The 16,116-nt window shown below is 41.6% G+C and overlaps 1 protein-coding gene across 1 annotated transcript in view; it reads right to left on the bottom strand.

Annotated features, from left to right (window-relative positions):
- The window catches only part of runx2b (RUNX family transcription factor 2b), a 38,264-nt gene extending 36,427 nt beyond the window's left edge, over positions 1–1,837 (bottom strand). Inside the window, exon 1 of the mRNA XM_073492913.1 lies at positions 1,780–1,837. Within this exon, the coding sequence (XP_073349014.1) occupies positions 1,780–1,837 (58 nt within the window). The remainder of the gene's footprint in view (positions 1–1,779) is intronic.
- Between the last annotated feature and the right edge of the window lie 14,279 nt (positions 1,838–16,116).

Here is a 16,116-nt window from a genome sequence, read left to right as displayed (position 1 = left end):
GGACTTTTTGTGGTTGCACTGACAGATTTACAGCCCAGATGTTCATAAACAGGGGCAACATCAATGAGCCACAGCACAATATCACCCAACAATACTTTATACGAGGAGAATCGATCCGTGATTATCTTCCCTCTGAGCCCTCTCCACCTGAACATCTGTACACATCTGCTCCCCTCTCTCCCCTCTCTGCCTTCGACCACGGCATGCTTTTAATTTCCTGCAGCGCTGCTCCTCTCCCCTCGTTTCTCCCGCGCTCGCGACCCCTGAGACACACCGAGAGGTCAGGGGTTAACATGGTAATAGGTGGTGGTGATTGGTGGAAGACGTTCACTCTCTCCCGGCTTTCAGAGCGTATTAGGAGCCACCCTGCTTCTGTGTGGAGCCCAGAACAGCTGTGTCTGACCACGGAGCGACTTCTTAAAAACATCTTTTAAACATTTGATTTGGACAGAGGAGCGGAGGCTATGGACCGAAGCGGGGGGAGAGAGAGAGAGGGAGAGAGACAGAAGGGAGGAGGGGGGTTTATTAAACTGAGCCTGTCTATTTCTTGTGTCGCACAGGAATGGAAATGTTTGTTTAAATTTGAAAATTCATCTGGTAAACCTAAAACATCATTTATTTTGTTGATTAAATTAGATTGTGTAGAGAAGCTGTCACAATAGAACACAGAAAACCCAAAACAGAGGCTGCAAAACTGGAGCATGCGAGGTTGGCCTTCACAGGTCATTGAAAATCATAAAGTTGACACTGCTACTGTTCACAGGTCTTGGAAGTTTTGTGGTCTTATTTCCTTACGGATCCACTTTGGAATCCAAGCAGGATCTTCAATACGTGATGAACACGAAGAATAAATTGAATCGAATACAGAAATCGCCCAATTCTTTGAAAATATATATAGTTTTATGGGAAGAGAGCCGTAATCAGGAGTTTATCAAGCAGAAAAAAGAAAATCATATTTTATCTTTTTTATTATTGGTGGGGAAGCAATAAGTAAGATTATTTTATTTTCAAATGAATCATTCCAGCACTTGAATTACGAATTCACATCATGGAAGTCGACACATCTTTGCTCAAATTGGATTTATGTATGTCGATTAAAAAGCTCCCCGGAGGATGAAGAAATTGACACCGATTAATTAATGACAGCAGCGCGACCGAACAATTTCAGGAAGCGATTACAGACCTTTCTTGGCAAACTAATCAATACTTCTTCCCTACGCGCAATGGAGACACCCAACACACACAATCCAGTAATCCCCACATCTTGTTCCAATGCTCGACTGTAAACTCTCTGGTGCAGCGTCTGTTTACGTTTGTCAAAAATATCACCCGTGCTTTTGTTTTTGGTTCCGCAATGGCATCGCTCTGTAAATCTGAGGGTATGTTGCACAAACATGTCATCTCCCTCTTTCAGGAATATTTATAAACATCACGTAGAGTAAATACTGGAATCTCTAAATGCGAAGAGGGGTTTTTTCTTCTTCTTCTTCTTTTTTTTTTGTATTTGCGCACCGCAAAAAGCCTTGATGATAGTTGGGTCTTTCTTCCACCACAAAAGCTTGGACCTTGATAGCAGGGTCCTCAATGACCTCAGCTGATCCCCTCCACTCATCTGGACCCAAATCCTTCAATCACATCCAAGAAACTTACCCCCTTTTTACCCGAAAACCCCTTAATTCCCCACATCCAAACCTCAACATCTGACCCCGAGTCCTCACCATGACCCGGAGCCCCTGACCCAACTCCAGACACAACAGCAAGCAGCGAAGCAGTACTCACCCCAGAAGAAGTTTTGTTGACATGGTGTTACTGTGCTGAAAAGGCTGTTAGATGCCATAGCTGCCTCTGGTTGCAGCAAGCCCCACTTTTGTTCCTCTGTGGTTTCCGTGACCCTTGACACGTCCTAAACCAAGAGCACGCAGCGTGTCATGAAGAAAAAAAATGGAAAAGCCATCCACAAGACATGCTTTTACGTATCAACTATTTGGATGACCACAAGTAACAACCAGGTCTGGTTTTATAGTGAAAAAAAAATTGCAGAGGCAAATATCGCCTTTGCGGATAGATCAGATGGTGTCGGACTTGCTTGCTTGGCGAGTGTGGTTGGAACGTACTTACTCGCTTAGCGCCGTCCTTGTGACTGGTGCTGGCCCGCGACGATTAACCATTTACACTCCAGGTCGCCCTCAAACACCAACCCCGAGCCGCACGTCTGTGGTTCTGTGGTTGTTTGGGAGGCGAGCAGAGCCCTCACACAACCCAAAAGGCACCAGCTTTAAAACTCGTCTCTTTCCTGCCCTCCATGTGCCGTCACTGGAGAGCCTGGGTCACATGCCCTCTGACGTCATCACGGCACAGCAGTCGAGTGGGACAGCCTACTGTTGTGGCTTTCTTCCCTCTCCTCTCTTCTCCTCTCCCTGGACTTTTTTCTCTCTCTCCTCTCCTCTCCTCTCCTCTGGCTCCCCTCCTTCTCTCTTACGCGTGGTTCGGCAGCGTTTCCAGGCTCTCTGGGGGATCGGGGTCTGACGCTCCCATGAGTCAGGAGGCTTCAGTGGGGGCAGCTTGTTCAACCGCCCATGCCTCCTCAGCATATGGGGAACAGCGCTCTCTCGGCTTCCTTCTCCCCTTCACTCTTTCATCCCCCTCCCTCTATGTCTCTCTCTCTCTCTCTCTCTCTCTGACTCCGCTGCTCCTTCCCTCAACTCCTTTAACAGGCTGCTGTGCTGCTCCCGTCTGCCTCTGAGCAGGGAGAGCTGAGCTTGGTAAGATTTGAGGGTGTGAGTGAGGAGCGAAAGGCTGGCTGGCTGGCTGGCTGGCGGTGTGAGACTGGGTGTGTTTGTGTGTGTGTCTGTGTATGCATGTGCAGCAGAAAGATTTGGGAAGGAGAGAGACAGAGAGGCTGGGTGAGTGTGTGTGTGAAGAGTAAGCGGAGGTGGTGTGAAACTGCTCATTTACAGAGTCTAAAGAGCTGCTTCACTGTCACTTTTGCAGCCTGAATTTGTTCTTTCTCCAAGCCTTTTTTTTCCTGCTGTTTCACACTCTTTAGGTAGCCGTGTCACAGACAGTCGTCATGTTATTGTGTTAATACCTTAATAACGGTGTGTATGCATGTGCATGGAGGCATGCTTTGCTTAAATTGGCTCTCATAGAAGCGACAGACGGGGGCGATTCCTGTAAGCGGCCGTAAATCAAGCCCACCTGTCTTCTCCTGAAAGGGATGCCTTCTCACAGTGTCTCTCTCTCTCACACACACGCACACACACACACTATAACACAAGCAAGAATGGCCTGCCAACACGCAGTGTCGGGCAGGCAGCTCATGACAATAAACGATGAATCATCACACTTCTTTCACACACACACACACACAGACTCCCACGCACGCACATAGAGTACACACCCTGACGCGTCCCCGGAGCAGCGTCACGGCTCGTCTTTGATCAGCGATCATAGGTGTTTGTTTCAACAGATCAAAAACACAGACGGGGTGTTAGTGCAGAGGAGGGAGGAATGTGTGGAATGAAGCTGGGAGTTCAGTCAGGTTCGAAAGTGTTCAGGTATCACAGTCATCTTGTCACTGGCCATTGGGCAAGTGTGACTAAGCAGCAAAGAGAGGAACAGTGCCTCTGGCTTTTTTATTTATAATTTGTTAGTTCCAATGAATCCTACGCATAGATCTATCATTGTTTAATAATCGTGGGATTTGAAGTCACAAAACGTTTTATATTACATTTTCTGACATGTAGACATGCAGGCTTGATGTGCCATGAGAATCTAGATGGATTTCCACACCTCCTGTCAAACGATTTTCATCAGAACTACTTTATATTCAAGAGATAATTCCAACGAAAACTGTTCACATTGTCTGTTGTGAATCACTTGTGTGTGTACATGTTTAAATATATTTTTTAATGATGGAGGCATCAAAAAGAAACTTACTTTACTGCAACAGAACTCACAGACATTTCCTAAAACTTGGTCAAAAAAAAAAAAAAAAAAAAAAAAACTTTTCCAAGGCAAGATACCACAGCAGGTAAGTGATAAAATGATTTTCATAAATAGTTTGAACTGTTAAAGGGTCAGCTGTTAGACCATCATTAATAAATGGTAACTTTATAGTTAAATAAACTTTAATCAATAGGTAACTGCTAACAAACAATAAAATGCTTTGTGAAGTTGCACACTTTGAAAAAGGTTAATAAATACTGTGTTGTTCCTCTATAAATATTATTTGGAAGGCCATTACAAAGCTGCAACTGATGTTTTTAAACCTTTACAGTTGTTTAATAAATGGTTTATAAATCATTTCATTGTTTGTAAACAATGTTATAATAACTATAAGCTGAAGTTTAAATAACTCTAAATTTAACATTTATTCATGATGGCTATTAGAAAATGTAAATGTCTGTATAATTACATAGTTTGGGTGTATTTTTGCACTTAAACTCATCATTTCTAACAGTTACATTTGGTCATTTGTCTTAAAATCTTGTCTAAAAATGTAGTTATGGGTCGGTTTTTATAGCACCGATTCTCAAAATGTTTAAGAAGAGATTACTTTTTCCCTCTTTGCTATGTGGTAGATCCAAGCCCTGAGATAAGAGATAAAATCAAGGTACACCAATGATGTACATTTTATTTTGCAGTAAATCCAATTGAGGTCAATCAACAACTTAGTAAGAAATAAGAAGTTTGAGCTAAAAATATTAATACAAATATTTGTCTGTGTAAATAAGTGATAACAAACCAAGAAAAACTATGGAGGTAAACATGTCACTATGTGGCAATGGACGTCTACCCTGTTTTTATTTCAAATCTTAATGACCTTAATATAGTATTCTCAAAAAAACGAATAAAAATGTCCAACACGAAATACAAACAATCCTCCCCGGATTCCACGGCACAACAGCATTTCCACAAGTCTCTGCCACCGACCTTATTTTTGTGCAGTGAAACATTTTCTTTGGCTTGCTGCTTTGTAAATATTTGCTGTCTAAAACAAGAACATGGCTCTTGATTTGCAAGCGCATGTTACAGAATCCTTAGGGAAGGGGCTATTCAGATGCTGCGAACACACAGAACGCACACAGATTTAATCCATCATGTCACCCGTGCAGTTTACCTTGATGCTAAATATATTCAAAAAACTGTTCGACTTCTTTAATGACTGCTAAACTATAAGTCTTGGAGAAGTGCAGTGGCAAAGACAGGGCTGTACATAAGGATTAGTTTGGTACGTTGAAAATGAAGTGTTTCAACAATAACATTTAAGGTTATGTATAAACATTTTTTAAGGGTTCATGCGAATGGGAAGCCTTTGCTGTCAGAAGTGCTCAGCTTTAGGACAGAGTGCAGCAGTGCCGTGAGCTCCCTCTGAGCCGCAGTAAATCACACAGTTTGATGGGAATATAATTTGCACATCATGGTTGAATCTAAAATACTGAATGAAAATAAAGCATAAATGTCAAAAACGCGACTCATATGGCAGGAAACATAACTTCTTGGGTGGCATTGCATGTGGTAAACAACCTTGATGGTGAAAATCAGCACAATGATGATGTTGCAGTGTCAGATATCGCTGCGTGAATTCTTTAAGAGCTGCAAAGATTGAAACTACACAGGGCAGATGATGTTTTCCCCCATATACAGTAACAAAGTTTAGTTAAAGTCGGCCAAATATTGTTTTTTACTTGCCCAACTTTGGGTCAGCTCCGCGGTTCACCCACCTTTAGGAAACCACAACAAAACCGTTGCCATGACTGAAACCTTGACCACAACCTCCACTCTTGTCTATAAGCAAGTCTAGAGATTTAACTCAACTCACCCCTGATGTAATCCAGAAAAACATGCAAATTAAAGGTTTTGATTTTGTTTTCAAAAAGTATAATGTTTTTGCGACGTAAACAGCTCAGTTAAAAATGTATTTATTGAACTTATTCCAGCCTGATTGGGGGGATTTTTAGCAATTATGTTGTTAGAGGAGAGAATTATTTTGAGTTTATGTGAAGTGTTTTAATGGATTTAACATAGCAAATCATGCCGTGTACGTATATAAGCAGTGGAGGGAGTTAAATACAACATCACATGAGAAAAAAACCAAAACGTTTCACTTGAGAGAGTTGCTGCCAGCGTGGATGGGCCTTCATTCTGCTGTACAGACAATTTTTGTAATATATGTTCTCCTTGCTGTCAAAAAAAAGGCTTAATGTGAAGGTAATAATGTTAAAGGCTGGAATATGATGTGGAATATAATATTTCATTCATTACTGGTTCTCCACTGGTGGCCGTATACTACACATACTATACTTGTGAGTGTGTGTGTGCGGAGCTGAAGAGCCTGGCCATACTCTGAGCTCCGGCCAAGGTCTGCCCTGAGGACTGTGGTCGATGGCCCACCCTGCCAGACACTTTCTCTCTCCTACCACTCAGGACCACACACCTTCAAATGGACTCACTTTTGTTATCACAAGCTCTCACAGAAACATAATAGAGGTATCATGTGTTGGAACATGCTTAAGATTACCCATGCTATTAACACAGTTTGTAATGTAGCGCTGCTGAATATACGACGGACTGTTTCCCCCTCGCTTTGTCACAGCAGATGAAACTCGCAGTGGACTGTTTTCATAGAAAATTATTTCTTGCAGCGGAGTATTCCTGGAAAAATATTGGGAGGATAATGACACCTAAGATGAGCTAAATTTAAGTCAGACTGAGGCTGTGAGGCTGTCTGTATTCGTCTCTCTGCGAAAGCTAAAAATGATGTGACATAATTAGCCCGGTGCAGACATTACACACGTGGAGGTATTACAGTATTAGAAAAGGAAGGGCTTATTAATAGCCCTTTTGGCTCGTGTTGTGTACTCTCTCTGGCGGGGCATCAGAACTGCCTGGGCCGGGCAAACAGGCAGGTACAGTGATTCACTTTAACAGGCGACATCTGTAAAACGCCAAGGTAGTTTACACTGCGGCCGAGCCCGAATTAACGTGCTTTCATTGGAAACAAACACCACTTGCAATCAGCTTCTGTTGGCCGCTGTGCCACTGGTGTGAACGTAAATATCTCCTTACAGTGCTGCTGAGGCGGGACGGTGACCTGCAAGCCGTAGAATGGAGCAAGAGTCACGGAGGGTTTCACTTCAGTGCCATCCAAAACTCATGGAAGTGCAGAAACTTAATCTACGCCGCCGCGTCGCCAGGAAGGATGTTGATGTTCTATGTGAATTGTTTGGTAAGGTACGGTATGGTACGATCTTAATGAAAAGTCGATATTTTTCTTTTGGAGCCCAGCGGCGGTATCTACATCTTCCAGTGACTTTAGGCTCTTTCTTGTGGTGTCTGGACAGCTGTTTTTGGAGTCACAGCTATGAGGGAAAATAAAGTCGGCCTTTAAGTAATAAGGGGGAAATGTTTAATATCGAATGGCGCGCGCACAACCTAAACACACATTAAAAATAGCTCTTGGAGTTGTGATTACATAAAATCGCAGAAAAAAGGGAAAAGTAGATCATTGGTGGAGGCTGCGATGAGGAGGCTGTGGCTGACCGCCGAGAGACTGAGCCATGTCCCTTTTTTTTCTTCCTCCATTCCTCATTTTAATCAAGCGCCCGGTCCAGGATAAACAGTGCCTACCTCCACTGCAGTTCAAACAGCGAGGCCCGCTGAGACCCGCGCGATGATTTCTAAATGTTCACTGACAAGTTGGTTTAATTTGTGTGCTAAGTAGATGGAGGTGGACTTATATATATCTTTTCTTGCTTGGCGTGCATACCACCCTCCTGCTATTTCTCCACGTCTGTGAAACTTTATGGTACTTGTCTGCATGAAAAGCGCACTGGTCCTCCACACGTCCTGCTGTCTGGTTTATATATGCCATGCTGTGTTAAAGGTGAGGACAGGTCCAGCCGCCGAGACCTGAAACGAGACTTCCAGGCTTCTTCACACCAAACACAAGCTGACCATGACTGAGGACCTTGAGATGCTCCCGTTTTCTACTCCACTCAGATTCTCCCTGCAGCCCGTGTCCAGTGAGGTTGGTACAGTATAGTTGCGGCCACTGTCAACCCTGTCATTGTGTGGTCAGTTGTCAACAGCTGAGAGATTTTACAATAGCTGCCGGGCCGAGGTCGCTGGAGTTCAAGTGGCTGAACTGCTAAGTCAGCATTATAATTACATCGCGCTGATGATACAACTCCACTACAAGGTCACATGACGCCCCCGGTCACATGATGCCGTCACTCTAGGCAAATGTCAATAACAGAAAATGACTGTGTGTCATGCATGCAGCGAGTGTGAGGAGGAATAAGTTAACTCCGCGCTGGCTGTGACTCAAATCTGCGGGTCACAAACAGCCAATCGCAACCTGAATGAGCTTATACATAAGCTGCCCATTATGTGTCTCAGAAACTCAGTTTACTTGCTAGTCGAGAACAAAGTGCGCCTGATAAAGGCAGACGGCTCACTGGAGAAACAAGCCATTATGAGGAGGAGTTCGGCACTGTGTCACTGACAATGGGGCAAACAAAAGGCTCTGTTGTCTTCTCCAGCCGGTGGGTTATTTTTTTTTTTTTCTGTGGGGCTTTTGTGATGGATAATTGCCCTCCTCACATGATTTCATAATGCTGTGACTCGTCTTTCAGTCCCTGTGTAACACAATAACAAGATAAAAAAAGAGGGGATCTAAATCTGAATTTTTGACATTGTTTAGAAGTGGCCGCTCTTCTCCGTTGTGGTGTATAATTTTAGAAAGATGTATGAGCAGGACGCTGACTTGAACCAGTCACAATACAGCCTGGAGGCCAGCTCCCAGAGTTCACTGGCTGTATTGTCTTCAGATAATCGTTTTAAAAGTGCTCACACAACTGCACCATAGTTTATGGCTTTATATCTTAGTGCTGTCTGATTATCAAATTCAAATCAGATGGGGATACTGCAACTCAACCTAGATTCATACTTATAAAATAAGTTACAGTATCTAGCATTGTACAGCTGTATTGCATCTGGCATTTATATCTATTTTAATTCCTAAATAGTAGTACAATACAGCTGTTTTTTATTTGGATTTATTAGCTGATGTTTATCACCTGAGCCTCTTTTATGATTCATGTTTCTTTCTTGCTGACAGCAGTTCACTACAGTCTGCAGAGTATAAACGAGAGTCTGTGTTGCTACCCCAAGGACTGGGCTGAACTGTTCCCAACACAAAGCCGTCTGCACATGTACTGTACGTGCACAGAAGTAACCCCGGGGCATTGTCTATTAGATGCTTGGTAGGTAACGTTTCTTCTGAGTCAGCAGAGATCAATCCAGGACAAGTCAGCAGAGGAATGTATTTACTCCTGCTGAAAAAAAACCCCAAAACACTTAACACTCAAACAAAGAGCACGAATCACATTATAATGTATGCTGGAATTCGACTAATCCAACAGCATATTGACACGCAGGAATGCATACATAACCGTATATCTAGGTGAGAGAGCACTTATAAGCAACATTCTTCAAAAGAAGCTGCATTCCTGTATGTGCCGTTAAAGCGTGCATGCAGATTAAATATGCTTGTAAAAAATTAGAGGCGTACTGTGCTGCTGGGAGTCGTGTTAAAATAAAAACTCAAAAAACTCAGTGAAACAGAGGTGGGTGTTCTATGTTGGGATAAAAATATGACACAAGAGAAACTCTGAGTTCACACCTGAAATAAATTTTGAGGTTGTCAGGGTTTTATTTGTGTGTTCAGATCCTTTTTCTTCAGTGAAAGCAGTAATGTACATTACATGTACAGATGTGAAAATACACCATTAAAGGTAAAAGTCCTGAAATGGAATGCCAATACAACTAAAGTGAAAGTATTAACAAGCAAAATTAACTTAAAGTATGACAAGTAAAACTACTCACTGTGCAGACACACGGCCTGTGTGAGTGGTATTTTATTTTATATTACAACACTGAATTATAGACATCAATGTGTAGCATTTAACTGCCCCAGTTGGTTGAAATGAAGTGAATTTGATCTGCTTCATGAATACTTTAACTCTTAATATTTTATATGATCATATCTTTTCCATGTAAAATCTGAAAACTAACATAATATCTGTCAGATTGTTGTAGCAGTGTGAGAGCATGTTTACCCCAAACATGTAGTGAAATATAAGTGAAGTTAAAGGGGCACTATGTAGTTTTGAAAGTTTACATTTACAATATTAATAAGAAAATAATACAGTCCAATATACATGACAAACAAGCCGTTCTCAGAGGGGAGTTAGGTCCTCACTGTTTGAAGTTAGAGAGGTGGTGACTTCGAAGGGTCACACAAATATAGATAAAGTAAAAAGTTTGAAATTGTGTTGTGCTTTTAGGACAGTTTATTTATTAAGTTTATCCCCCTTTTCTCTTGTTCTCTTTTCTCCTAAAATACATACTGCACCTTTAAGTAAAGCACTGTTAGTTTTGTGTACAGTGTTTGAGTAAAAGTACATTTCACCACGAGGTTTATTTCTTTATTTCACCTTGTTTTAGTACAAAACTACTGTTCAATTTTCCAAAGAACAGTTATAACAATGCTTTACAAAATAAAAAACATTAAGTTAGATTACTGACAGGAATACTTCAGTGTGTATTTTGTGTCCTGGGGGGTTTAATCACAGACTCTTCTCATAACATTTTGATACCAAATGATGACACATCGAAGCTTCATATTGTTGCCTGTCCAGTTTTGTAAATTAAAAACTCAAAAATCAAACCTTTACAAGTGTCTCTCTAACAACTTAGATCCATCACAAATATGACTATATTTGGTTCGCGTCTTTAATGTGGAAAGTTGGAGCCACTTATGAATGAGGGGTGTACTGAAGTGTGCCTTGTGGCAGCAACACATTTAAAATGCAGCAGGGAAAAATCATTCATGAATCCTAAAATCAGCAAAAAAGACTTGACTTCCAGCAGCATGCCTCCCTGTGGTAGAAGCACAACCTTATAATAATGAACAGAATGACATACTTTATCCAACAAAAATTAAAGTAAGTAGTATAGCTGCACTTCTCCTTCGAACAGTAACCTCACACATTGTTGCCTCTCCAAAATTATTTCACAGATGGCGGTTTTGGGATGTGTATTTGTGAATTACAATGACTCCTTTTTTTGCTCTCAAAACATTCCAGCAGCCTGCGAGATGAAATGCTGGAATCTGAGGCATGATGCTAATTTGAAGACAGAATAAATCTATAAATCTGACTTAGTCTCTCGCCCGGGGATATACAGCCATGATAATTACAGGTTGACTTTACAGACACGCAGACATCTCTCATCTGTATTGCTAATAGTATAACCAGCAGGCTGCTACGTGCTTACTCAACGTCTAGCAGCAGGGGTGAGCAGAGGTAGGCTGTAACAATGATATCATTATAAAGAAGAAAATCGGTTGACTCAGATTGCATGTTGTTATGACAAAGATTTACGGCTCCTTAAAAAGAATGATCTGTTTGTTGTTACACTGCGTGTCAGTTGCAAGGTTATCCATTAATTATCATTCATGAATAATTGTGAGAACACAAATAACTTTTTGCAGAAATGGAAAAAAGCCAGATGGTCAGTCTGTGCCATGGCATGAGCTGGCAGCCAAAATTAAAACATGTTTGTGAATACATCGCAACGCTTTTGTTCCTTTGCTGACAAACAAACAGGCATCCCACCCCCCAACCCTTCCACTGGCAGCACGGCTATCTGAGGAAGATCTAACACAAAGCATAACGGATGATCTGGGAGGACAGTGCTGCATCTGGTTGTAGTTAAATCCTTGTTTTGCTGTGTCCTTCAGACTTGGTGCCACAGGCCCAACTGCTCAAGCAAGTAGAGTTCATATGGACACAAAACCAACATGTGGTGCCTGGAAGACTCCCCACAGAGGTCAGTTTCAGGACTCAACGGCCCAGGAGACAATGATCGGGACGGGGTGGATCGGATCTCTGGTGCAGGCCATGAAACGAACACTAGAGAGGCTTGAGGCATTAAATAGACCGTCGGCCACGTGGGGAGCTTTTACCGAGCTAGAATTCTAGAGACGAAGCAAAATGTAGGGCCTGCTCAGATTTAATCGACGCTGTTAAAAAATGTATCCTTTTCCTGTTTCTCGTTTTATTTCTCCGTGAAGCTTTGACTTCTCTCGGCTCATTGGGTGGGCTGGATGAGATCCACACTGGAGACCAGTCAGAACAGGTGAGTCCGCCACCCGAACCAATCAAACCCTCACGTCCTGTGAGATGTGACGAATTTCTACGCGCAATGCTAACATGCCCTCTCCTCTGACATCGGTTCCACCCTGGATTGGTTCGGCCTTTTCTGCCTTCTACCTCTGCATTCGTAGGAGTTCATCAGAGGCAGTTATATTGTTTTTGCATGGTCAGACTTTTCCGGGTATTTTTGCGGCCTCCTGTTTGCACACCTGGCGGAATTGTGAAAGTTTGTCTTGGGTCATGTGTGTTTACCCACCCCAGGCCCCAGAGGTGACCCCATCACGCCACCGACAGGGAGGCCAGCACTTGCGTGTGGCGATTTCCAAAGTGGCCAGGCTTGGAGACGAGCCACACTGCCTGTGCTGCCTTTCAGCAATCTGGCCCCGCTCTACGCTTGGAGGAGAGGGGTGGGAAGTGGGGGGGACTTATTGGCAGGGCCCTGCAATGTTTTCAGAAGCACAGACTTCTGGCAGCATCGCTCAATATGATGGAGAAAAATGCCTGCTGCTAATGAAAGCCAGCAGTGTCTCTCGAATTGGACTACAACCCGAAAGGCATTATGTAACTGAGATACCGTAAACATTTCAAAATTGTCTCTCAACAAATTATCAGTGTTTATTTTTTCCACATTATATCTGATATTTTTTAAACAGTTTGTAATTAAAGGAACTGCTCTGAATGTAGACTAAGTTTCTTTTGAAACCAAGGACATTTTGCCTGCAATTATTTTTCTATTTCATTATCAAATGGTCCTTCGGCCAACAAATTTCAGGAGGGCAAGTACAGGGCACAGTTTCTGGATGTGGAGATGTTATTTGTAAGGATCTAATTTGTATGAATAAATAATCAAAATACAGAGATTGACTCTGTGGTTTTAGGTCAATGTTAGATGTTTTATTTAGGATGTGTAATTTTGAATTCAATCGCTGTGACAAAAATCAAGATCCCGTCTTATCATAGACTGCTGCATCTGGTGAATGCTCCTCTTTCACCAGTGTTTTGATAGTGGTGTTTTTTGGCCCGAGCTCAGTGCTGCACCTACAGTATGTATTAGTCAAATATTTATCTTGTTCCGAAATACGTGGCTACATTGAGATGGGAATAGGGTAAGATGATTTAATGGGCACACCAGAGGGCCTTCTTGGGTGCCAAAGTTTTGCAATTTTGGTGGTCTTCTCTCAGACATCAGACATCCGAAGGGGTCGTTTAGGAGACCACGAGATGCCATGATTCAATACTCACTGAGGGGACATGAAAGTGTGCAGAAGATGGAAGGGTCTGGATGGCAATTACTGATCATCAAGGCAAATTTCAAAGGGTGACTAAATTGTTGAGAGCCTTGCATATGATAGATTTACAGTTTTTCCCCTTGGTGTCTTCCCTGAAGAGTTGGGGTGGGGAAGCAACATTTTTATGTCTGTGCAGACATCATCACTACACAATAAACTCTCCTCAAGTGGCTCTTCTTCGCTGGAGGAGGATATTTTTAAGTTTATGAAGCTAATCAAAATGTACATTTGAAATGCAGACGCATTCCAGCCTGTCCAACTTACATATTTGCTGTACTGTTTACCGAATGTTGCTCGAGCAAAAGCACAGTACAACCATTTTATTCCACTGAAATAACAGAAACACGACATTAAAGTCAAAATCTGTCTCAGACTTTATTTGGAATTCTAAATCTTTCTCCATTTAACTTTTATGCTGCTGACCAGCATAGAAAATGTGATATTCCAGCACATTTAATCAACCAACTTTCACTCAAAATAGATTGAAGGAACATTTCATCCTAAAAGCTGTTTCCTCTGGAAGATTTCTTTGCCGTATTTGAGAACTGAAGAAGTTTCTAACTTACACATCACACTTCATACATCACCGTTAATGTCACCTGTCATAAACTTAAAAATAACAGTTGTCTCGTTGTATTTTTCTTTGTGTCAGGAAATTTGATGAAATGTTCTCGAGTGTCTTTTGTGTTGTCCTTCGGATAACCAGCCGCAGGAATAGATACTTCCAGAAGGCACTGCTAAAGCTACAGCATGAGGGGAATGAATCAATATACCAGAGTTCTGCTTTTTCACTTTAAAATGTAGCAACACTCGATGATTATACAATTCCTGGTTTAAAAGCATTGGAGGTACTCATTAATAACATGTTATTTATTAACTCATAATGCAGGGTTAATCTGTGGTAAAAAAAAAAAAAAAAAAATGTAAGCACTTTATCCTTTTTTCCACCTAACCCTTATTTAACCAAATAAGTGATATACTGTCTTTATCAGTAGTTTAGTTGAATGAACCCAACCAAACTGCGTTGTGTTTATTTTGTTACTATGACAATGGAGCTTGCTTGATTATGGATGGTGATAAAGGTCATTTTACCTGCACAGAAGTAACTGGACATGTGGTGTGAACTGCATGCAATTTAAATGTGTACAACTGTGTCAGATCTAAAACTGCTTTTTAAAATCCTCTTCATGTCAAAATGATAGAGGCAATATCTATTTCTGTAACAGTCTATACAATAACGCCAAGTGTGTAGATATTTGCTTGCAATGTATTTTTTCTCGACAACAGCCATCAGTTTCATTTTATTATCTGGTTTACTGTCACAAAATTAGCATAATTGATACTACAGATGATAAAACCTAGCCTGTGAAGCCTGCTGAACCCATCAGTCCTGTCAGTGTTTTTACGGGGACGGTTGAGGGAATGGAAGTCTAGGTCACAAGACTTTCCGGATGTTGTTGCAATGGAGCAGTCTGGCTCAAACCCTGATCCCATAATGTTTCATTTAATTTTCATCCAAAGACACAACATATTCATTCAAACCTATTCGCATGTTTAATTTCTTAAACCGCTTTTAACCATTGAGAGGTATTTGTTCAATTTACCTGCATATGGAGTGACAGTGTCAACCAACTTGATATTCTGGGATTGCTTGATTTGGAAGTTCAAAACTTGAAATGACACTATTACTAACCGATTTAGGAACTGTGTTATTTTATTTCCCTGTAATACTTCCACTTTTACCATCTCTAAACTTGTGAGCTTGGTCAAGAAAATAACCTATGTAGCATTTGTGAACGTTCTGAAAAGTTTCACAACATGGAGAAACTTGGGTGGTCATGATAAATGACATTTGACATTTAGTGCTGCTTGCATTCATAACAGTCATTACATCAGTGTTCCCCTAATGGTGGTTTTCATTTTAATGGGCAGGATTATATGAAAGGCCGTGACGTTTATATTGAATCTGTTGCACCTAATTAGAGGGGAATGGAGGATGGAGGGGTCTGCTTATTCACAGGCACAAACCAACCCTCCAGATTCACAAATATCATTTCCTCCTAAGCAACCGCAATGCTTTTGTGTTGTTTCAGGTACAGTGGCTCCTCATTTTCATTAATTTCAGCAAACCTCAAAAATGAATGAGGATATGCATGTTGGATTACTCAGAAGTTGAGTAGGATTCAACGAGACGTGATTTTCTCTTTATTACTCTTTGAGAAATTCAGATTTCACGGCATCAAGGCTCTTAAAAGTGACACTGAAGCTATCTGAGGCCCAGAGTGAAATGCTACTGCAAAGTCCCCCAGCAGCAGCAGCGGTGTTTATCTGCGCTGACCTTCTCTTGTAACCAGAGCCACGTTTTCCTTTAAGGATCTCTGCACTACAGTAAGTTCATCTAGGTTTACTGTAAGCTAATGTGTCAACATGATCTCAATGCAAAATGCTTTTAAGAAACTCTCACAGTGCCAACTGTCCCTCTGCCATTGGTGCAATTACATCAAACAAGGCTAAACTGTTTACTCAGAAAATATATAAACCATAACTACTTCTTCACAAAACACCACTTCATCAGATAGTTCACTTTCCATGCGAAAATAGGC

The sequence above is a fragment of the Pagrus major genome, chromosome 22, assembly GCF_040436345.1.
Source record: "Pagrus major chromosome 22, Pma_NU_1.0".
Classification (NCBI taxonomy): domain Eukaryota; kingdom Metazoa; phylum Chordata; class Actinopteri; order Spariformes; family Sparidae; genus Pagrus; species Pagrus major.
The sequence above is the reverse complement of the archived record's forward strand: the minus strand, read 5'-3'. Positions and strand labels throughout refer to the sequence as shown.